This window comes from Pezoporus wallicus, unplaced genomic scaffold (assembly GCF_028554395.1).
Source record: "Pezoporus wallicus isolate ANWC-B61680 ecotype Strahan unplaced genomic scaffold, APGP_CSIRO_Pwel_v1 contig_2595, whole genome shotgun sequence".
NCBI lineage: Eukaryota > Metazoa > Chordata > Aves > Psittaciformes > Psittacidae > Pezoporus > Pezoporus wallicus.
This window is the reverse complement of record NW_026640968.1, coordinates 435,745-460,470: the sequence shown is the minus strand read 5'-3', so window position 1 is coordinate 460,470 and position 24,726 is coordinate 435,745. Positions and strand designations below refer to the sequence as shown.

The following is a 24,726-nucleotide window of genomic DNA, read 5'->3' as shown; positions in this document are numbered from 1 at the left end:
GTTATTATTTCCATATATGCATCTTTTTCCTGATACATGAGTGTTGTATTATAGTGTAAGGACATTTTCAAAGCTAATCAGTACTGCATATCACCAGCTACGGCTCTTCAAAGGTCTAGACTGCTGCATAAATGAGTGCTGTGAAGTTGTATTCATTACCCTGAAGGGTGCTGAAGACCTCTTTAATCCCTCCAAATTCCACAGGGAACTGGCTTGTTGACCAAGCAATAGAAAGATTACATCACCCGTAAAAGTATGATTGTCCGTGGATACACCAGTGTGCTCTGCATACCTACATCTGCTGGGTTTGCCTCTGTAGAAGGAGACAAGATGTTGGTAGGTGTTGATGAAGTTCCTTGCACCATCATGTTACTGCTATGTTCTTCCTGCTGCTGTAACCACAATAGCTGGTCTTCAAACTCCCACCCAGTACCTACAGCACCCAGCTTAGGTTGTCTTGGCCCAAGGATGTCAGATGCCACACAGATGTGTGCCATCCTGTGTTAATTTCTGAGTGTCAATACTTTCCTTACATTTTCCTTTACCTGGTACATGGGTATTGTCTCATGTTTGCGCTGTTTTCATTTTTCCTCACATATCTTACGAAGCAATAGTTAGTCTCTTATTATGAACTTCAGACTTCTTTTTTATTCAAATTATGTAGCAGTTCCTTTGTCAACTTCCCTGTGAACTTCATATGGGCAAGAACTAATTTTTTTCTGTTTGTACTTTTGTGTTGAGGTGGCACATAGAAGGCATAATTTAGGACTGTAAAGAACACTTTATTATATAAGACAGGCATTTTTCAAATGTATGAAGAGCAGCTTTGATTTGTATTTTCTCATTGACTTAAAATAGGTGAATAATTTTGAGCTTCATGAATTAATTTTACACTGTGAGCCTTTGTTTTTGTATTTGATTTTCCCCTGGTGCAGTGCCTCTGTCCTGAATGAATCTAGACTGCTGGGAGCAAGGAGTTAAGAGGCCATGCGGTGTTCTTCCTCATATCTGGGTTGTTTGGTGTTTTAATGTGTTCTTACTCACAGTTGGTTGTTGTTCTCCTACAGAACATGCATTCAAAGGTGGGCAACACAAGTGGTGTCTGTAGTGCCACTGATAACTTGGGTTTGATGTTCCATCAGTTTGCTTAGGTCATATTTGATCTCCTGGCAGTGTTTGGAGAGGATGTCTTTTAGAAAGAAAATTCTGAGTTTAATCAAAAAGATGACATGAGTTTCAGCACTGTTGGAAAGCTGGAGTTCATTACTCATTTACTGAGTTGGAGGAAAATCCCAGGGAAGGGAGGTGCAAACAGCAGACTGGAAAACTTAGGGAAGTGTTGCTCCTTGTGTCTTGCCCTCACGAACATCTCTTGCATTTTGCTGTGCTGTGAGTATTTGCTTTAAATTCAATGCAGTTCTCATGTGGCAAGAGCAACATTTATAGTAAAAACAAGCCAGTGCAGTGCCAGGAGGAGTCACAGAAAGCCTTATACATGTTAAAACTAATAGCTGATTTTAATACTAAAATTATATAGAATGTCAGCTACTCTAAAAGTGAAGATTAACACTCATTTAACACATAGTACTATTTCCAAAATCTATATTTAAAATGAGTGGCAAAACATACACTTTTCCTAGAATTTTCACTTCCTGTTGAGCATGCAAAAGATCCTAGGCAGCCTCAGCTGAGATGATCTCATTTAGAAGAGTACTTCTAATGCTCTCCAACCTTATCAGAGTAGGAGATTGGTCCTGCAGGCTTTTCAGCATTCACAGTTATCTGCGTTATCTGCATGGGAGCACCCTCGTGCTGAGCTGCTGCCTCTGGAGATTATTTGTGTCAATGGCAAGTTACCCAGAGAAGGAAGGAACGACATCTTGAATAGTGTGGAGGAAAACAAAAGCTGGTCATAGTCCGGTGTGGGGATAGTGGAGATGTATGCGAGCTGCAAAAATGGCCATCTTGGCTGCCTACCTGAAACAGCATGTACAGGGGAGTGGGGTTTTCAAGAGGATTTAGCGTATGGATGAGCTATTGCTGGGACTTTGGTATTAAAGTTTGCCTTTGGTTTATTGGTGATGGGGTATCAGTTCAGCCTGCCTGGGTAGCACCTCCTGTGCTCACAAAAATGGGTAGTTAGGTGAAAAACTAAATTTACGTGGTGGTTGAATGACAGAGGTATAAAAAGCTTCTTTTATTGTACCTAAACATGATTCTAGTTTCACTTAGAGTGGCATTGTAACCAACTCACATAAATTTTTGGGAAGTCCGCTGTGCATTACTGGATTTTGAGATGATAGACTCTTTGGTTGTATTTATATACACATAATGTGTATTACTGTTGAGTTCATTCTAAGTAGGGTTGACTTCTTAATGCAGCAGTTAAAACACTTTTATTGTGGAAGTAAAGGCCAGTCAAGTTGTGCTTTATACTAAGGTTACATTTATAAATTCTTTAAAGAGGGCTAATAAATAATTAATGTCTGTTATTAAATAGGTTATAGGCATGAAGAGTGTGTATTATATATGTCAGTAAGCACACCAATAGAAAGTGTTAAAGACAGTGTTTTGTGTAACTGCTGCACTAAAATCCATAACCAAAATCATCCTTTGTTAAAATGCGTATTAAACATTTAATTTACTTAATACAGATTTATAAATGTATTTAATGCTAAATGTATTTCCAGGACTTGACTTCCAACCTTCTAGTAAAACCCTGCTGAGGGAGGGGTGAAGCAGGGTTGTCTTTTTGAGGTGACAGTGAAATCCAGAGCTGTGAATGCCTGGTGCTGTGCTGACAAGCTAGCTGTCTTCTTGTAACATACCAATAAAAGGAAATTTTAAAAACTAATTAATATGTTTTTGACCAAGTCAAGCATTGGTACTTTGCAAGATAAAAGTAGGGTATTATAGCTTAATTTAAAGATTAGAGTAAAATCTCATTTTGAGTCAGGTTGGGAATGAAAGAATTGTACTCCTAATGAAAATTAATTTCTGTATTTAAACAGACAGTTATATTTTGTTTATTTTTGGTTTTAGTGCAACCAGCTGCTGATGCAAATCTTGCATTTAGTACAGATTTATGTATATGTGTGCTCTTTCCTGTGAGGTCTGTTTCTGATCTTTTCTTTAAAGGAGGGAAGCTTTTGCAGATACATTTCACATAATACTAAATTAATGACAGAGATACCATTCTCTTCCCGTTACGGGAGAAGTGGCTCTTCATACCCTTTCCCAATCGTTTTTTTGTCAATGGTAAATGATTGATTTAGTTCATTTCCGGTATAGTCCATCTTTTTCTCTGTTTCAGTTTATCTCTGTTAAACATGAGATGGATCTGAAGAGTATTCAGCCCTTAGCTTTTTGGGAAGCCTTTCTCCAATGTGTATTCAGGATAAAGTTTCCAGCAGCAAGCTAACTCACTCCAGAGATTAGCTGGGCAGAGATTATCAGAGTGAGTATCTTTTTGTCACAGAACCATAGAATCCCAGACTGGTTTGTGTTAGAAGGGACCTTAAAGCTCATCCAGTTCCAACCCCCTGCCATGGGCAGGGGCACCTTCCACTAGACCAGGTTGCTCCAAGACCCATCCAACCTGGCCTTGAAAACTGCTATGGATGGGGCTGCCACAGCGTCTCTCAGCAACCTGTGCCAGGGCCTCACCACCCTCGCAGGGAAGATCTCATCTCAATCTCCCCTCTGTCAGATTAAAGCCATTCCCCCTTGTCCTGTCCCTACAGGCCCTTGTCAAAAGTCCTTTAAAGTTTGCTCAGGACTGCGCCTGTGCTTTGCTCTCCACTGTTGACTCTCCTTAGGATAGCTTTATGGAACTAGCTCTGCTTACTGCCAGAGTAGGATGCATTAAACTCTCTAACTGTAGCAAACTATATACTAGGGGAAAATACAGCATGTAAAAACCTATTACTATCCCATTGAAAACAGCAGGGAAAACCAAGGTTATCAGAGGTGTTATCAGGAAGAGGTGCAAACTCATAAAAGTCTCAGTTTACACTTCAAAATAGGTTTTGTCACAATTTTTAAGCTGTCATTTAGCTTATTTTATAGTTACAAGTTGAATAGTATGTATACTACACAGAGTTTACCTGAGAATACTGTGGTTTCATAAAATGCCAAGTTTGAGATTCTAGTCAGCAAGAGGAATTGATGGTGCTGGCAAGCCTGTGCTATCAGTCCAGGAATGCCCAAATGAGCACCCCTGCTTCTTCCTGGTCTTTTGTGGCTTCTCTAGCCCTTGGCAGGCTGATTCACAGCAGTCATCGAGCAGAAAACTGTTCACTTTCTTTTTTTTGGCTGTGTTAATTTTCTAGTCCCTTAGCTGGGAAGGGAAGAAGAAACAGTGGTGAATCCTACAATACTAGAATTCCAGGCTGAAAGGACCTCAAGGATCATCTGGTCCAATTGTTCTTGGCAAAGGATGACCAGAACGGGTGGCCCAGCGCCCTGTCCAGCCAATCTTAAGTGTCCAGTGTTGGAGAACCCACCACTTCCCTGCGGAGATTATTCCAGTGTCTGGTTGCTCTCCCTGTAGGAAATTTTCTTCCTGTGTTCAGTGGGCATCTCCCTAGGAGTAACTTGTAGCCATAAGTAAGTTTTACCCATAGTGAAAAGAGGATTTTTTTGGTCCTCAGTGTCAGTAGGTGATTGAATGAACTCAGCCTTGTTTTCTGTTGTATGGCAAGGAATGTGGCTATTTCAGTGAAATAGTTTGCCCACCATGAGGAGAAGCAAAAAGGGCAAAGACTGCATGAGTAGCAGGCTGGCTTCAGCTTGCGCAGCCCTGGAATTACATGATAAAAGCTTTTGCTGCCTATGGCCTCCAGTCGCCAGAGCACCCAAAGAGCTTGTCTTGCTTCCTCTGCTACAGCAGACTTATCCCTGATGACACAAAATTTCCATCAGCATCAGTCAGGCTATTCTGGAGTCAGCCTCTGCTTCCTGACCACCAGGAACAGGGGACAAGGACAAGGTCTTTCAACCCATATAGAGAGAAAAGAGCTGTCTGCAGTGTGACTTCAGGAACAATACATCTGAATGGTTTAGTTTTATAGGCTGGTGGTTAGCATTAGCCTCTTGTGGAGGCAAGAAGGTAGGAGAGGAGGCTATGGAAACACAATCTGTTCAGTAGAGGTAAAAGTGGGACCTGAGCAAATTGGTGTCACAGAGCACTAGGAAGCTCCATGAACACTGAAAATACAAAGTAGATTAATTTCAGCATGTTCCACTCTCCATTTACATCTGTCATTAGCAAACAAAAGTAAGGTAGTCTTATTTCTGAGGACTGTAGCTGCTGACAAATTTGAGATGTTCAGCAGCTTTCACAGAGGAATACTGTGGGAATAATGTTGCACCTCTAGTGTACCAAGAGACCTATGTTTGCAGGAGGGTACATGGCAGACAAAACTAACACCAGAGGCAATGTAGGCCCACTGATGAACGGGATGGGTGCCCTGGTGACAGAAGATACAGAGATGGCAGAGTTACTGAGTGCCTTCTTTGTCTACTCTGCTGCAGGCAGTCCTGAAGAGCCCTGTACCCCTGAGACCTTAGATGAAGTCAGGTCGACGGAGCGGTTTGCCTTAGTCGATGAGGAATGGGTTAGAGACCAGTTGAGCAATCTGGACATCCATAAATCCATGGGTCCAGATGGGATGCACACGCGGGTGCTGAGGGAACTGGCGGAAGTCATTGCTAGACCACTCTCCATCATCTTTACCAAGTCTTGGGAAACGGGAGAGGTGCCCGAGGACTGGAGGAAAGCAAATGTCACTCCAGTCTTCAAAAAGGGCAAGAAGGAGGACCCGGGTAACTATAGACCGGTCAGCCTCACCTCCATCCCTGGGAAAGTGATGGAACACCTTATCCTTGGTGCCATCTTAAGGCATATCAAGGATAAGAGGGTTATGAGGGGCAGTCAACATGGCTTCACCAGGGGGAAATCATGTTTGACCAATCTCTTAGCCTTTTATGAGGAAATAACACGGTGGATGGATGGTGACCTGTTAGAGAGCAGTGTAGGGGAGAGGGACCTGGGGGTCCTAGTGGACGACAGGATGACCATGAGCCGACACTGTGCCCTTGTGGCTAAGAAGGCCAATGGCATCCTGGGGTGTATTAGAAGGGCGGTGGTTAGTAGGTCGAGAGAGGTTCTCCTTCCCCTCTACTCTGCCCTGGTGAGACCGCATCTGGAATATTGTGTCCAGTTCTGGGCCCCTCAGTTCAAGAAGGACAGGGAGCTGCTGGAGAGAGTCCAGCGCAGGGCAACGAAGATGATTAGGGGAGTGGAGCATCTCCCTTATGAGGAAAGACTGAGGGAGCTGGGTCTCTATAGTTTGGAGGAGACTGAGGGGTGACCTTATAAGTGTCTATAAATATATAAAGGGGGAATGTCACGAGGATGGAGCCAGGCTCTGCTCAGTGGCAAACAATGATAGGACAAGGGGTAATGGGTACAAACTGGAACACAAGAGGTTCCACTTAAACTTGAGAAGAAACTTCTTCTCAGTGAGGGTGACGGAACACTGGAACAGGCTGCCCAGGGAGGTTGTGGAGTCTCCTTCCCTGGAGACATTCAAAACCCGCCTGGACACATTGCTGTGTAACCTTATCTAGGTGTTCCTGCTCCGGCAGGCGGATTGGACTAGATGATCTTTCGAGGTCCCTTCCAATCTCTTAACATACTGTGATACTGTGTGATACTGTGATACATTATTTTGTTACATGAGCAAATACAGCTGGAAAAATGCAGATAAACTTCCAGGTGCCTAAGCCTTACTTCTTTCTTAACCATGGAGGAGGAAGCCTGTGAAATTCTACTACTGGAAACATTTTTGAGGAAGACGTGCAAAATACAGGTAAAAAAAGGACAAAGATTTTTACTTGAAACCTTAGAGTTATCAAGAAAATCCACCTTTTGATGAAGTGTTCGGAAATTAGTGAAAGTTATCCCATTTGGGGTGGAGTCTACAGAAAAGTGTTTCAATTTTGCAGTACTTCGGATCTGTAGTAATTTCTGCAAGCTGAGACCTGAAACAAAAATGAATATGTTATTTAGCCAGAGTTAGATGAAAGTAAAGTGAGGAACACTATGCAGTGTGACATCTTGGCACGAGCCAGGAGATCCCTAGCAGATGAGAATATGTAAAACCATGCAACTAAGTGCTCGTGGGAGAGATTGCAGACACCACCACAGCGTGTATCTCTGGTCTTTTCCAAAAGATCAATGGATACCAGATATGTATTTGGTGTTTAGTTTTATACTGATGCACAAATTAACATGTTATTGAAAATCATTATGCTGGCGCTTGGCAGTCTACAGGAGGTTAAGTACTAAAAGCATGTGAAATTAGGATGCAGAAAGAATTTGTGTGTTGAAAGTGTATGGGTAAACTGGAAAAAAGCTCTGCTGTTATTTCTAATGCTGTTAGAGTAAAAGGGCATTTACTAGGGTACAACTGATTTTGACAGTTGAAGGGAGTACATATTAAGTAGGGGTATAAGGAGTATACGATCAAGGGGAGGGTGATCAGACGTAATAAGGTGTATTTTCAGGACATCTTGCAAGCAGTCAAGGGAAAGAGAGACTAGTGGTGAGTCTACCTGCCCAGTATCATGGTGGGAGAAAGCTTCCACCATCTGTAAAGCTGAAATAAATGAGGATTGGCATATTCAGAAAGTACTATAAGCCTAATACAAGGCACTGAGACCACCGTTCTTTATAGCACTGGGTATAAACCTCAGATATTTTGATGGATATGAGGAAAATGTCTTCTGCCTACAGAGAGAGGAAGAAATAGAAATAAGTGGATATGAACCATGTTGAATACATCCACTTTCATGCTGCCTGTGTTCGCGAGGGTATGATAGGAGCTCTCAGGAAAAGGCTCTCAGCCCCACAAAAGCATCGAGTATCTCCTTTAGGATACAGTGTTTCTCAGAACAGTGTTTGAGTTCCATTTAATACCCTGGTGTTTCTAAGAAAACTGGTCATGTTGTTAATAGCATACAGAGCATCAACATTAACAAAGATCATGTTTTGAATGGAAAAAACCCTTATTTGCATGCCAGTATATTTTTATATCTAAGTAAAGCGAGAGAGAGAGGAAAGTGACTGTCAGTATGATCAAACAGGGGAGAAAGATAATATAACTGTTAAAAACACACAACTTTCTTTAAAAAAAGAGAAGTTTGCTGTTGTAAGTTGAAACTTTCCAAAACCAGCTCACCACCAAGAGCTTCAGGGCAGTTTTTAAAGTACTGGATTGATGGATTCCAGAAAATTTGCTCAGGAAACTCCAGATTTGAGATGGCTTTTACTGTTGTCTTATATTTAAAATATGGATCCAGTACTACGTTCTCTTATTTCAGAGCATGATGTTTATATTTTGGATATTAAATAAGTGAGATTCTTAGGACTTTGTGGATTTGTAATTAGATCTACATACCTCTCTGGAGGAAAAAACAAACAAAAAAGGAAATAAGCTGTTTCTCTGTATAGGTCAGAGTACTGATTTTGGAATACTGCAAGTCTCCTGAAACACAAGGAAGAATGTCTAAGATATTTTCTTTTTTGCACAAACTAAAAATTGTGTATTGATATTGAGTTACTAGTTCTCACTGTGCTTTCTAATTACAGTTTAAAAAAACACAAAAGTTAAATAGATGGTGTGTCATATGCAGAACTTCCCATACATGAACAGTTTTAAAAAATGGTGTATTAACAATCCTAAAATGCTAGATCTGTCTTGGTGATGCTTCAATCTGGAACATTCCCGGAAAAAGTAATTTTTCTCCTTCTTTTTTTTTTTTTTTTTTTTTACATCCAGCCTCAGATGTTTACAGCATAATATCTGGTGGAGGAGATGGTAGCATCTAAGGACATCTCTGTTGTTCAGTGTCATAGATTTTGTGGCAAAGAGGCAGTAGTTGCTTGTCACAGTGATGAGCTGACTGGGTGCTGCAGAAGGCAGGTACAGTACCCAAACTGTACTTTGACACACTGTGAGAGCTGAGGGGCTGCAAGCTCTTAATTCTATTGCATCAATTTCATAACTTGCAGGATAATGGTTATATGCCGCTGTATGCTCAATTAAAGCACGTACTTTTTTAGTTATGGCATGTGGCAAATAAAACAATGAAAGCAACTGCAGTTTCCCTCAGCGCATGAAGCTGTGTGTCATAATTGCCTGCTCCTGGCAGGTTTACAGGGCAGCTTTTAAGAGAAAGCAGAAGCTGAGTTCTTGCAATTCCTTACTCTCCTGAGCCCAGCTTTGGAACTTCATGGGAAAATGTGGCCATTCTCCTTTTGTTGTCTGCTTAGAAATATACCTGTACTCATGCAAGGCATTTTACACTGTCACACACAACATCCTTGTCTCTAAACCGGAGAGGCATAGATTTGACATTTGGAACACTCAGTGGATAAAGGAATTAGCTGGATGGTTGCACTCAAAGTGGTATGGTCAACGGCTCGATGTCCAAGTAGAGATCAGTGAAGAGTGGTGTCCCTCAGGGATTGTTGTTGGGACTGATACTGTTCGACATCTTTGTTGGCAACATGGGAAGTGGGATTGAGTGCACCATGTCCCAGTTAAGTCCGTTACAACCCAAATCACAGTATGAGTCTATGAAAAATGATAATTCTATGAAATTCTATGATAATTCTATGAAAGTCTATGATAAACTGACTCTGTGATGAAATTTCTCAGTACAGGTCTTTTTACAGAATGAATCAAAGATGCTACTGTTCTATGTTTTAGGGAAAAATTATTTCCTAAATGACTTTGTGATAATAACTTGAGCCCTTCTTCCATAGCATATGTTCGTCTGCACTGTTGGTTGAGTACCTTGCATACAGCCAGTGAAGCTTGCAGGGCCCTGTGAGGAGTGTGGCTCAGAGCACCTAAATTATATACCAAAAGCAGTAAAGTAGAACATGTTCCTGGTGCTTTCAGGTTTTCACTGCCTTTTATGGAAAGCTAGACATTATTTTGATGTTTTGACTTGGAATTGGGGGAGTTTACTCTGCTTACTTTTTATCAATGAAGATAGTTCTGTAGGGCTTTGTTTGTAAGTTCTCAGTAAGCTAATTGCATCTTCCCACCTTAAAGTGTTAAGGAGGTTATATTCACAGCACAGTTAGAGTGATTACTAGTTATTTTCTGCTAATAACTGTTTGACTAGGAGCACTTCAAAGATTCTTCTCTTTCTTGTTCAGTATGCACTTGCAGGGTGTATGAATGTTGTGTCTGATTAGAACGGAATCATGAGACAAAATTCACCAGGATAGCAAAAGAGCTAGACAGTACCTTCTATTTCTTTTTTTTTTTATAGAGTAAATATATCACTGGGGCATAGAAGAATGTATGTTCTAATTGTCTTGGCAGGGTGGGGGAACTCTGGCCTGTGGCATATCTTCTAACAAAAATTGCTGCAGTGTTGTCATAAATTGATTGGAAATATTTTTTCCTCACATTACTCATGGGATGTCAACAAGTATGCAAATGTGAAAATTTAACATATGTCTCCTTGCAGCTTTTTCACAGTTTCTCACGCCAGTTTAGCAGTTTTAAAATGCCACTTCACATGCATGTCCTTTAGTTTTGAAGACAGTCTCACAATTATTGTCTTAGTCTTCTGCTGAGATGTTAAACAGTTTATTCCTTTGTTAAATATACACACTTGGACTGTTCCCTAATTTTTATTTTATGCTGTAGTTAACATTCATGTATCTGGTAATCCTCCTTTTGTAACACAGTGCTGCATCTTTTTGAGGTTTCTTTGTTGTCTTTCCTCAGAGCATCAGTTTGCATTGATCCTTTTGCTGCAAGTAACACAGTGAGGCATTAGTATCTTTCTTTTGATCTCTGTGGTAAATGTATTTATTTCTGAATGAAGCTATAATGTTGTTATACTTCTGTAAAGGCTTCCTGAGAGCATAATAACCAGGTATGGGCCAGTGATTTAGATCTGATAAGACCCAATCAGGTCATTTTGTGTTGTGCCTTCTGATTCACATCCGTTTGTGGAAGGCGGTCCTGGCTTTCCTGTCACAGGAGCCAGGTAGTCCCCTTGCCAGCATGGTGCAGCTCTTGATTTACTGTAAGGGGATTCACTTGGAAGCCTAAAACCTGGAATACTTATTCACCTGAAATACGACATATTTACCCCCTATGCTTAATAGACACAGTTGTTGCACCACTTCATTTCACTGCTGGTATGTTTAGACCAAGATGCAATAATGCATGTTAAAGAATTGGAGAGGTTATAACTGGTTAATTAGCACATTACATGTGTACAATTCAGAGTTTTGGGAATGTCTTTTTTCAGTGTTGAAATTTCTTGAATTTCTTTTTGACCAGCAGAGGTGATCACAGGGTAGCAATGTTGACTTGTGCTGGAGCACCGCTGTCTGCACTGTGTTGGCTGGTAGACTCCAGGAGTCCTGAGAGACTCTCAAATTTGCCTCCCTCTTGTGCTGTCAGTTTGGGTATGCTGGTGCAGTATTTGCTAAAGCTTTCAGCAGATGGCAGATATGTGAAGGTGGTGCACCTGCAATGCAGTGGTTTTGAGCTGTTTCACTTTCCTTTGTGGGGTAGAAAGTATATGATCACACAGATTCTTTTATCTGGACTGCAGATTTCATATTTTGGTAAGAACCGAAACCGGAATCTCAGAAGACAAATGAAATGCTTTGAAGCATACCTGGTATCCAAGTCATCTTGGCTGCTGAGGAAAAGACCTTCCTCTCTGCCTTTTACATCTTTCTTAGGTCTTAGGTTTTGTCTACAACTATTTATTGTTTAAAAATTGAATGCCAGTTGAACTGGGAACACTTAAATCAACAAGATGTGACTTTGTTTGACGGATGCAGTTATGCTTTTGGGATGAGAGGCTATTATATGTGATCCCCTCTCCACACTACTTATAGAGACATCACTGTGTCCTCGTCGAGCTGCTTCAGAGTTGAGCACTAGATTGTGTGGTTCTTCTTTAGAAGAACCAAGTGTTTTTGGCTTAGCACTCTGAACTTTACATCTGTTGATACGGCACAATGCAAACTCATAACTCTTTTGTAAAATACTCGAATTAAAAAGGGATAAGACCCTTCTTAAAGTTCAAACTAAAACCAGTCACATGTTTGAATGTAATTTTTTCTTTCAATCTGTGGGCGAAAACATTTTTACGTCAGAGAGAGAGTAAAGTAGTGTGTGTATTGCATGTACAGTGAAATGTACATGCAATCTTCTGTGGAATGCCTGTCCTAGGTTTTAAAATTTCAGACATAATAAGTTACTGCTGTAATTGCTACTCTGTCAGTGCCATGATGACAGTTACCACATCTAATACTGCATAACGTTTTGAACAGTAACAGGAAAATAGGTTCTCTACCTCTCTACTTTGTTTAGTTGAACTACATATTTTTGAATATGAATAGTAAAACGTTTTAAATAATAATAGCAGGGTATCAGAGAGTGCATGAAAATATATTTTACTTCTTAAAAACAGTTCAGCTACCAAATTTGAAAGACTCACAGACTGACTTTTTTATCTTCTTTTCACAAACAGAAATGTTTCATAGACAATTCCCAAGCATTATTAAATTATTCTTTTAAAACAAGATTTCATTTAAAAAGACTTGAAACATATAGACAGACTTGATCCTCCCTGAGGTGTCAGCTGAGGAATAGGAATCCTTACTTCTTCAGTTTTCTAATTCAAATCTAGCCTACATAGCCTATATAAATTGGCTGTTGTTATTGCTTCCCTGTTATTTGGCTGTTGAACAGGGCTTCCCAGCTCAAGTTCTGGCGGGGAATCATTCAGGAAGGGAGTCCTCTTTCTGCAGTGAGATCCTAATGCTGCCTCTTTGGACTTAGTTGAAGATGTGGCTAGGTTATGCTGAATATAATTTTTTTGGATGCTCCTTTGAAGCTATTTTTTTTTTTTTGTAGCTGTGTTGTGATCCAAGCTCCTAGATGCACAAGTCTGAATTAATCTAAAAATCTCGAGGGATGTGGTTGTACTGCATGCCGTAGATGGGATTACTGTCACTGATGCAGCCCTAAGTTTGCATGTTCTTTGAATAAACACAGGCTATTGTTCAAGTGTGCTAAAGGCTTGACACATTCCACATGTGAAAAAATATCATCTGGAAAAATGATCCATGTTTCTGCACGAATGTATTGTATTTACAGTAAGCACACCATGGAGTGGGCAAATACAGAGCAGCAGTAGGTCAGTTGTTAGCTCACTGGGCACTTGTCCAAATACAACTAAAAATGTTGACATTAAGTAATTTGGGGGGTTAATATTAACTACTATTTAAACGCCTCTGCTTGCACTGACCTACATGCCTAGTTTAAAAATTCTGGTATAGGTAATAGATTTGACATGTTCACTATGCAGTGGTTTGTGAAAGGTAATAGAGTGCAACTTTTTTCTAAAGAAGAGGAGCAAACAAATGCGCAATACTAAATATTGTCCTTTTTATTTATTTTCCAGATTAGCACTGTATGTATATGAGTATCTGCTCCATGTAGGAGCACAGAAATCAGCCCAGACATTTTTATCAGAGGTATGTTTCCCCATGCTTTTTTTTTTCTTACACAACTTTTCAGTGTGTGCGAGTGAACTAAATGTACATGGGTCTAGAATAAGGAGCACTGACAGCCTTTATGTCGATCAGCGTAGGTTTCTGGTTCAGTGGTAGTCGCTTTGTCATTTAACACACCTTTACATAAGTATTTTTGCTGTGATTTGTTATCCCTGTTCTACGATTTGCTAACACAGATTAATCTATTTTTTGTAATAAATGTGCATGCTAGAGACCGCGTCAACAGTGCTATTTTTTTATAACCTTATTGTTGATACCTCATTGTGAATTATGTACCCTTCCAAGTTATACAATGATTGTGTACTTTACAACCTGTTGTTACACACATGCAGTTCTCATTCTCTTTAGCACTGCTGAGCTCTCTGTGTATTCTTACTATGCTTCCCAACGCTTCTTTTCATCTGGCAAATCAATTATGAGTGCAACCATTTAGGTCCTGTTTCTTAGACTTTAAACTGCTAATGGAATTTTCACCTTCACACAATAGTTACTGTTTCTCACAGTCTTTCAAAGACTCTGTATGCCTCTTTTGAAGATTGAAGTAAATTATGTCTCCTTAGCATTTTACACTTAATCTGAGATACAGAAATATTGTACACCAAACATATTGAGGTCTTTTATTACTGGTTTTAATGTTTATTTGATGAGAACCTTTAAGCTAATAAAAATAGTTTGATAGTTAGAAGAAGTGAAGAAAAATAGGCAAGATGTTTCACTAGGAGTATTCGCTGCTTCAGCTGATACTTCTCCAAAAGCTAATGAAATTACTGTGCTGGTGATGACATTTTGGAGGTGGGAGAGGGGAGGATGAGAACCCAGGTCATTGTTTGTGATGTTTATAAAGAATTCACATAGCAGAGATAAGGAAAAGGGGTAGAATTGTGGTGATATCAGTTTATGGTAAAGTATGTTTTTGACAGTAGCTTTTCCTCTTTGGTAAAGCAGTGGAAAAATAAGAGAGAAAATAATGGGAAGTATAATCTTGGCTTTCCCAAAACAGCTGTCATTTGTAAATAAAACACTATGCAATATTAATTTTGCTCATTTTGTTTTTAGGATATATTTGCAAAATAAGCAGTTGGCAGAAGTATAACTGGTGTGACATTTGGTTTCTAGAAAACATTCAGTACAGGGCTTAGAAACTTACTTAGCTTCTGAAAGTAACTCAGTGTTCAGTTATATTCTCAGGTCTGAATTCTGAATATAAGAATATAAAAAATCTTTCAAATTAAGACCGATAGTAGCCAAAAGATGGTGAACACTGCTCAGGGACAAATAATAGAGTTGGTATGAGATGTCAGATTTCACACGAAGCTGTGAGTTTATTTACCTCATTCCTTAGCAGTGCAGAAGGGTAAATACTATGCTGGCAATACTTATGAATGGTTGTAATCACTGATACAGAGAACCCTGGAAAAAATTGCATATGGGTGGACAGGTTCTAGTTGAGAAAACTGTGTACTAGTGTAGTTTGGAGAAACTAAACTAAAATGCAGAAGTTAAAGCGACAAGTAGTAGAAGAAGATTAAATAGTTCAGAGTATCTAAAACTGAATGTTGGGGTGTAAAAGCAGTAAGCATACATAAATTGTCTGAGCTATATAGCAGGCAGTGGTACCTATGTATGTATAAATGACAAAGACTAAAAACCTAACCCTCACTTGGACATGGTAGTCCTAAGCAGTCGTATATTTTTGTAGTGCTCTGTAACTAGTTTAAATTTTGTACGACTTATCCACAAGTTAAAGGGAGAATCTGCCCTATGAGGAAAGACTGAAGGAGTTAGGTCTTTTCTCCCTGGGAAATACAAGGCTCAGGGAAGACCTCATCATAGTGTTTCAGTACTTAAAGGGTGGCTACAAAGAAGACAGAGGCTTTCTCTGGAGAAGACAAGGAGTAGTGGGTACAAGTTGCACAGGGAGGGGTTTCATCTTAATACAAGAAAAAAATTGACTGAGTGGCTGTATGGTGCTTAGTTGCTATCTGGGGTTAAACCATTACTGTCCTTTTTGGTGCCACAAGGACTGTTGTGGTTTGACCCAAGTGGACAGCTAAGCCCCACACAGCCACTTGGTCCTCCCTATCCCCAGTGAGATAAGGGAAATAATCAGAAAAGTGTGAAAACTTGTGAGTTGATGTAAAGATAGTTTAATAGGTAAAGGAAAAATTGCACAGACAAGGAAAGCAAACTAAGGAATTCTTGTAGAATCACAGAATGTTTTGGGCTGGAAGGGACTTTAAAGGTTGTCCAGTTCCAGCCCCCTGCTACGGGCAGGTGCGCTTTCCATGAGACCAGGTTGCTCCAAGCCCTATTCCACCTGGCCTTGGACACTTGCAAGAATCCATTCACCACTTCCCATGGTCACGCAGTTCATTCACAACCAGGAAAGCAGGGCTCCATCATGTGTAATGGTGACTTGGGAAGACAAATGGTATCGAACCAAGCATTCCCACTTCATTTTTTTTCCCTCCAGCTTTACATGCTGAGCATGATGCCGTACGGTATGGGATATCCCTTTTGGTCAGTTGGCGTCAGCGTTTCCAGCTGTGTGCCCCCAAGCTCCTTGTGCACTGCTAGCCAGCTCGGTGGTGGAATGAGGAGCAGAAAAGGCCTTGGTGGTGGTATAAGCACTGCTCAGCAATAATGAAAATGTGTTACCAACACTGCAGCACAAATCCAAACATAGCCTCATACTAGCTATTATTAAGAAAATTAACTCTCTACCAGTAAAAACAAGCACAGTTCTCTTGCACACAAAAGGCTGCACCAGATGATCTTTCAAGGGCTCTTACAGTCTGAGCTTTTCTGTGATTCTGTGGTTCTATGAGTCAGTAGGGTCTAGGAAGTGCTTTGCTAAGCTTTAAAGTACAAGGTGGGCTGTGCTTTGTGGTCCTTGTGAGGACAGCCTTCAAAGCTTTGTTGTTTCCATCTCTGAAACACAGGGCCTAAAACTCATGTAGCATTTTCCTGGATCTCTTGGTAGCAGACCTTCAGTTTCTTGGCTATAACTCTGGTATCTTGGTCTGCAAATTTACTTCCTTTCACAAGACATGGCATGAAGTAACCCAGCAGCTGTATCGTATTGGTTTATAGTAGAATTGGCTGGAGCAGGAAGGTGGGCATTTCCCAGTTAATCAGTCCTCAGCTATGACCTTAATCAATACAGTTGTCAATGATGGCATTTTTCCTAAATTAATTCTTTATAATTCGTTCTTTTTAAGTCTCTGTTATCAGACAGAGTGACATCTGCCATGTGAGACAGAAGCATGGGTTTTTTTTTTAGTTTGAAAATCGAAACAAACTCCCTCCAAACAAGACCAAATTCTGCATTCCCTTCATGCTCCTTCTCTGAATAAATTTCTCAATATTAAATATGTCCTGTTAAAAAGGACTAGGATAAGATCTGTGAAATGGGTAATTTCCCTATTAAGCCCTGCTTTGAAGAGGAGGATACGGGTTAGACATAGTGAGGGCTTTATACACAGACATGATTTTAACTTTTAAGTGAATGATTTTTCAACTTCACTAACCGTTTTTTGTTTTGGTTGTATGCTGAATCTCTTCATTATGTTGCTTTTGAAGAGGTGCTCAGTATTCCTGGTGATTAACACAAGTCTCTCCAAGCCATTACCAGTGCATGTGAGAAGCAAGCATGCCTCAGAGAAGTTTATTTGAAGAGTGTGTAGTACCTTCGCAGTAGCTTTGGCTTTTATTTGCATTTTTCATTTTTATAAATACTTTTATCTGCCAGTGCTTAAACAGCAGCTTTTAAAATGATGCTTTTTATATATTAACTACTGTTACTTGGTGGTTGTGAGGTTAAATGCCATGCAGTTGGATCATTCTGCTTTACCAACAGAAGTGGTAGTGCCTCGAGGTTACATTTTAAAAATACTTTTAAGAGACATTAGTTTCGAATATTTGCATTTATACAATATAGCAAAATTATTCTAGGCTACTCAATGTGAGTACAAAGAACATTTTAAGGTATACAGGCTACATATTCTCCTCCAAGCTATTGGCAGAACTTGGATGTGTATAAATTTCTGAAGAATTAGATGTGGAAATCAAGTTGAGAATCAGTTTTATTCTCTTTTGGAAAATGCCAGGTTTACCAATGCCTCTAGCAGAATGAACACTATATCTGCCTTTTATAGAAAGCTTTTATGTACTTTTATAGATATGTCTTTAAATGTCTTTCATATTAAGGCTGTTTAAGCATTTCATTAAAACAATCCTCTGTCTGCCATTACTTCTGTCTCTAGAGCAGAATACAATTTGTTTTTTTTTAACAAAATTTTTATTAACAAAATTGGACAGGAAAGAATGCTATGTATAGTTGTAACTGGAGGAATTTGGAGTGCTTGCAACGCCGTAGTTTCTACCCAGTTCTAACATGAGGCATTTCTTCTGTACAGTGTTGTGTGGATTTCAGCAGTACTTTCAGTTACTTGCAGCAGAGTTCCTTCAGCAGTTGCACAGGGTTTATTATAGCCCAAAGTACTTTATTTTGCAGTTCAGGGCAAACTAATGACTATGGCTTCAATAAAATGGTCGTGTGATTATCACTAAGACACAGCATTTGGGAATCATTGCAGAGAGGCAGAATGCTGTTCACTGTGCGTTATGTTGTTTTATAGGTTTGCTGGTTAACAAGAAAAGTATGAAGTTAAGGGTAATAAGAGTTCTTAAATAGCATTTCCTTTGAAAACAGTTTTAAGCAAACTAGGCTTTCTGGGTGGGAAAGAAATCACAGCCAGCGTAGCTGTTCAGGAGGGGTTGCCAGCACAGACAAACCAAGCCAAACTATCATTGTCACTGCATGGTGGGAGAAGGAGTTATAGCTAATGTACCTCTAACAGTAAAGCATTCCTTGAGGATTATAAAACAGTGCCTGCTTTGGATGTGGAGGGAAGACTGCCACCTGCTGAATCAGTTACATTAGTTCTGTATTCTATGTTTTTCTTAGTTTTCCTTGGAAAATCTTTTACGTCATTTTAAGGGTACTTTTTAACACTTTCTTTTTTTTTTTGTTCCATTGGTCATGCATTTTTGACCTTACAATAATGCGCATCTCAGTGGAGTGATACAAAGCACATTGTTAACAACATTGTATTCAGAATCTAAATAAAATAGAATCTAAATAAAAAATACTCTAAAACATGCTTTATTGAAGTAAGAAAACCTTAATTTAAGCATCAGCTATATTAGTAACTATAATGAAGTGATATGGCTGCTGAAATTGATGATGATAAAACCTTTCATAACTACAAAACCTTTTCTTCTTCCCCCCCCCCCCCCCGTCTGCATGAATTATGTAATGCTTTTTAGTCACCGTCATCAGAAACGTGCACCTCCATTTTTATGTTTTGTTTTAGATAAGATGGGAAAAAAACATCACACTGGGGGAGCCCCCAGGATTCTTGCATTCCTGGTGGTGGTAAGTATCAATTTTCTTTTCCTCTCACTTTCAGAATATGCCAGCTGCTAGTTCTAGCAGTTGGAGGCAAGAAATTCAGGTAAACATTGTAAAAGGAACATGAAGATGAGGATCAAGAGCCAGTTTCTTGTTAAGGAATGAAAAAAACAGAAAATTAGATATGGAAAAATATACAGATAATACATACAGGAAAACACTGTAGCGTGCTGATAAGAAAGCCGCTTTGAAAAAGGTGGTGTGCATATCTTTCTTCACCACCTTTGGTAAGTGGTGCATTTAAGAGATTATTCTACATATCCTAAATAATTGCATTAAAATAAACCTGTAAGTACAGAGACTCTGCATACAGATGCGAGTTTCCTCAGCATACAGTCCACATTCTAGTCACGGGAATAGGATTTGACAGAAATTAGCTGAACTCAAGCTACTAGCCTTTTTGGGAGGCAGTGTGCATTAGCATGGGCTTGGTGCTGCAGTGTCTGCATTTGCAGAGTTTCTCTCAGCTCAGAAGATGAGTAGACATGAGGATGACTTGTAATTTTTTATGCATGGTGGCATGTGCTTACATATACTGGTGTGCAGAGACACACCAGTTTGTGTGTGTAGAATTCCCAAGGAGAGAAGAGCGTTCACAGTCAGTGCTGTTTAGCTGTGATATTTATTAGTTGTCACCTGATTGGAATATATCCAGTATACCTGTGTTTGAAAGAATTGCAGAGAATATATCCAACTATCAGGAGTACAAGAAATTAACATTTTTAAACATTTTGAACCCAAGTGATTTGTACAGCTGCATGGAAGGTGTATATGACACCTTCATTGACCTTTCTTTCACAGCTTTTAGCTATGTGATGGGAACCTGTCTAAGAAAAGTGTGTCCCTTGTATCTCTGATGTCTGCATTATCCTTAATTTTGCTTGTCTGCATCAGAGTGCTGAAATTGCCCACATTCCTTATTACAATGCTGGACTAAGTTACAAAGGATTAAGTCTAAACCAATAGAAAAACACTCTGAAACTCTTGCAAAAAGAAAAAAATCCTTTCAAGTTGTTTTTTCATACACATAGTTTCATTCCAGAAACTCTGTGTTGGAACTGATACATGTATAACTCTATTTGAAGGGGAGAAAGACCAGTGGGAGCACTATAATTTCCTTTCACTAACAAGAACATAACCATCTATTTCCTACTCTTGTCCACACACACCTGTTTCTCTGGGAACTTTAAAGGCCTGTGTCGGACCTTGGAAGAGCTCCCAATTTTCTCTCCAGTTTCTTGCCCTTTCATGTTACTACAAATCCATCCCTTCCCACACTTTGTGATAGTTAATTGCAGCAGTTGTCAGAGGGATGAGGTTAAATGCAAATCTTCAATAATACACTTTATACACTTGAACGTTGTATATTAGACTATCTTCCTGGTCTGTACTACAGTGGTATTAAAGGAATACAGCACTGCTTTCCTCATAGAAGCAGATATCAGGACTTGAATTCTCATAGATGTTTTGCAAAGCTAAATTCTTTCTTAAGAGGCAAGTGTTTTCATCCCTTGGCAAGGAAGTGGTATGTCTGTTTCTATATATGAACATGCATGTGTGGTGTGCATACACCATAAAATCTGTACGAGTACTACAATGATCTTCTCACCATCTCTGTATCTTGTTAACTTGCAGTGTATTTTGGGATCTGTACTGTGCAGCTCCGGAAAGACGAGAAACATGTGAACATTCAAGTGAAGCAAAAGCCTTTCATGACTATGTAAGTTTTGTGTGTCTTTACCACACTCTCATTAATTGTATGTATAAATACAACAGAGAAATATTTTTTGCAACACAGTGGTTCAAAACTGTAGGTGTCATATTTGTAAGTTCTCAGTTTTTTGGGAATGCCTTAGAATTAGGAATGCCTAATACTTTGATTGCCCAGCAACATAATAACTCCTGGAAGCTACCTCAGAGATCAAAAGTGCTGTCCTGTGTGCTAATGAAAAACGAAGAATGTTCTTCTGTCCACCCCACCGTGAACACATCAGACTGGTGACAAAGGCACAAGGCAAATGGAAGCACAGATGTGTCCTGTCCAAATATCTGTCCTCTGTTGATGCTGAAGAAAAAGCAGATGGAATTGATCCTCTTGCCTCTGTCAGGGTCATACTCACTTAAAATGTAGTTGTTTTCCAAGTATTTTTGTGTCCTGAAGTAGGTGTTTTTCATCAGCATAATAAACACGTAGGTGCCATAGAGTAAGTTAAATGTAAAATCATGTGGTCCAAGAGAATGGGAGGAGTAAAGGGCAAAATTATTATGCCACTTTTGATGCTTCTGAAACTTAGTTCAAATCCCAGCAGAGAGTTTGTTGGTGTTTTGCCTGCAAGGACTAATAATAATAATAATGATGGTGGTGATGATGATTAATAATAATGATGATTATGATGATGAGGAGGTTGTTGATGATGACAAGAAGAAGAATAATATAAATAAATAAATAGATAGACATGTTACTCTAGAAACTAGGGTCCAAAATGTTGTAACAGTTTCATTCCACTTTCTCCATTCTCATAGCATAAATGGAGTTCCCCAGAAATGTGTAGCTTCATTCCAGAGTTAGGATGGAATTCAGTTGGGTTCCTTTACTACATGAGCTTCTGTCCATCTGGTGATTTCATTTTTACTGACAAAATCCTTTACTGACCGTGCTTGAGTTTATCGTTCAACTCTGAAGTCTCTTTCCTTGAGTGTTTTCCACTGTCTTGGAAATCCTGCCTACTTGCTGCAGAACAATATTTCTACAGATAAAATTAAAGTTACAGTGCCATATCCCAATGTCTTACAAAAACAGATTTGGAAAACTGGAAATGAATCACCTACGTGGCCATTTTCCTTTTTCTGTTGTCAGAATCTGATAACATCTTGACATCCCACTGTATGTGAGTTAATGTTGATAACTTATTTGTACTTGGCAGTGACTTACATTGTAAACATCAACACAGCTGGAACCGTTAATACCCTAACTGGTAAAGGCTAACTAGTAAAGCAGCTTGGACAGTTTTGCACAGTCATGCCTGGGCTACATTTACCACTAGTGATAATTAACAAATAAAAGTGTGTCAGAGGGAGGAGCAGAGTTATAAGGAAGTCTTCCACCCACAGAGGTGTCAAGGTCAACCAACTTGGTAAAGCGTATTCTTTAAGTAACTCTTACAACTACAGTTGCTGCAATCTTTTTTACCTGTTCCGTTATCAGAGCATGGTTTTATTCCCCACTGAAGTATAAATAGTTTTACAGTAATAGTCGATGTCTGCAGGGAATGACATCAGTGAATTAAATCTGTAGAGATAAGAATCCAGAGTATGATGGTTGACTTAAGTGGGGAGCATTATGCATTCAAAATATAAAACAAAAAGCCCAAAATCTGAGAGATGTAGATGTTGTGAAATAGTTGCAAAACAAATTGATCAGTGAAAGGAATTTTTCAGTGAAGAAGAACTTAGAAATATAAAAGGGAGTGGAGCTTACTATTCTTTAAACGCATGAGAGTTTCATTGATTGCTGTTGAATCTAAATTTTGAGATACACTGAGAATTTGAGTAGGTGAAGCAAAATAACAGCAGGTAAAAAAATATTGTGCTGGCATCACCCTTCCAGTGTTTTTAACTTCTACAGGTCTTGAAATATCACATGTCCTTGTTGCTCAGTTCTGTCTGCATTATGATGTGTATTACGATGTATCTGTGTGTGGTACAGTTTTGTGATTGTCTGGATGTTTAAGTTACTGTATAAAGTCATGTCTGATGAAGGGTAAATAAAATCATGGTATGCTTCTACATGCTTCTAGAAGACTAGCAGGGTTTTCCTTGGACTCTGTAATGCTGTCCTGGAAAAGAGTGCCTGTGCAGTTCCCTCTAGTATCAGCTCTGCCTAATCAAGAAAACTGAGTCTCAACTTGTCTGTGCCTAGCAGTCTGTACTTCTGAGTCTGTTCTTGGCTATTTGCGTAAACAACAGTAAACCCAAATTCTTTTCACTAGCTGTCATATAAACTTTCTTATATGTATGTGCGTACAGGTTTCTTTCTATAGTAGCATCTTTGTTCTGCAGAGAAAGAGTTTGGAAGTGTTATTTCATTGTGTTCAGACTGTACTAATACAACTTTTGGTATTTATCAAGCTAATTAGAGAAGAATCTTTCATGTCTGACAGCAGGAACATGAAGTGACTGCAAGGTGGAGGCTGTAACTGCTTGCAGTACTAACAGTGTTCATCAGTACTAAAAATGCAATAAATAGAAAAGCAAAGGCCTATTCTGACTTTAAAAAGGGGATTTTCTGTAGTCATTCTGGTGCTTTAAGTATTTGCAGGTCCTCCATATTATCTAAAAGGGACTCTATTTTTATTTTCTATTAAGACTTACTTGGAAATGTTTTCTTCTGAGTGATCAAGATTCTGAACTCTTTAGGTACATTTATATATTTTTAGGCTTGAAAAGACATGCGTGTCATGAAAGTCACTGTGCTGGATTAGGGAGATGGGTCCTGGCCTGGAAGTTTTAATGTAAATGATTTAGAATTAGAAATTGTTCATATTTTAGGCAACTCAAGAAAAAAAAGTGGTGCTTGCTCACCTAGGCTATTGGTGCTGCAGCCATTGTGGTAGGAATAGCTTGTCTGGAGCAGAAAAGCCCCTGTGTTTCTTTTCCAGGTACTTATTACTTTTCTTGGAGGAAGACTTCTGTATGCTTTGAAGTCCTGTGAAAAATCATTTACATAGATGTTCTGAGACAAAATTTAACTGTCACTGTAAAATGGGTTTTTCTTTCTTTACCTCTTCATCTCTAGTTAAGATCTCATTTTTCTAGGTTTTGAACTGAAATTTTCTGTTGAAAGAAGCAGGTTCCAATGTTCATCTTGTTTCCTGCCTTCATTTCGCTTCTTTACAACATGAAAACATACTGGGTCAGAAGGGGGGGATATAAAATATAAACCTTGTGATTACTTGGAGAAGAAGAATGATGACTTTTCAGCAGCACCCTTACCAATGAACTTCTGACTGCCACAAGTAACCATTCTCCTTTTCCTCAGGCCTGGCCATTCACCCACATCTCTGTACCCTGGGTTTGGGGAGGGATACCTGAAAAGTATTTCTTTACAAGATTATTTCTGTACGTAACAGTTAAGATCTTTTTATAGTCCAGTGTCCCTCTCTCATGGTCCTTACAATGGAAGCTCTTCCATGTGGTGTTTGTGCAAAGAGGGATCCATTAATTCTCACAAGTAAAATTTTTTTAGTAAAATCTTGATTATTTTTCTAAAATCTACTAAAAATTTACTTTAGTAAAATCTTGATTATTTTTCAGGTAAGATTTTATTGGTGTTTTCCTCACAGCTCTTTGAAAGATCACTTCTGATTTGAGTAAGGGTATCTTGTTTGTTTTTATGGGCTCCAAAAGAATGCCAGGAAATTTGCAGGATAAGAAAAAAGACATTTGTTGCCCTAGAGACTGTACAGTCTCATAAGCTGATACCATGTTTCCGCCTGACTTGTTAGCTGTATGAAAAGGAGTTTAGCTTTATCTGAGGGTTGTAGGGTGTATTAAAGACTATGCTATAATCAGTTCTGTCCAGATTAGTCCTTTTAAAGGTCATAGTGATATAAAT

The 24,726-nt window shown here is 39.2% G+C and overlaps 1 protein-coding gene across 7 annotated transcripts in view; it reads left to right on the top strand.

The window, feature by feature from the left end:
• The window catches only part of SSBP2 (single stranded DNA binding protein 2), a 181,878-nt gene that overhangs the window by 24,579 nt on the left and 132,573 nt on the right, over positions 1-24,726 (top strand). For 3 of the 7 annotated variants that reach the window (XM_057421394.1, XM_057421397.1, XM_057421398.1), the window contains exons 2-4: positions 13,525-13,597; positions 19,015-19,076; positions 20,748-20,832. Coding sequence is in view for 1 of the 7 variants with exons in the window: in XM_057421390.1 (XP_057277373.1) it covers positions 13,484-13,597; positions 19,015-19,076; positions 20,748-20,832 (261 nt within the window). In the remaining 6 variants the exon portion in view is untranslated. Of the gene's footprint in view, positions 1-12,991; positions 13,598-19,014; positions 19,077-20,747; positions 20,833-24,726 lie in introns of those variants that run through there. The other 4 variants (XM_057421393.1, XM_057421392.1, XM_057421390.1 and 1 more) reach the window with 3 other exon arrangements.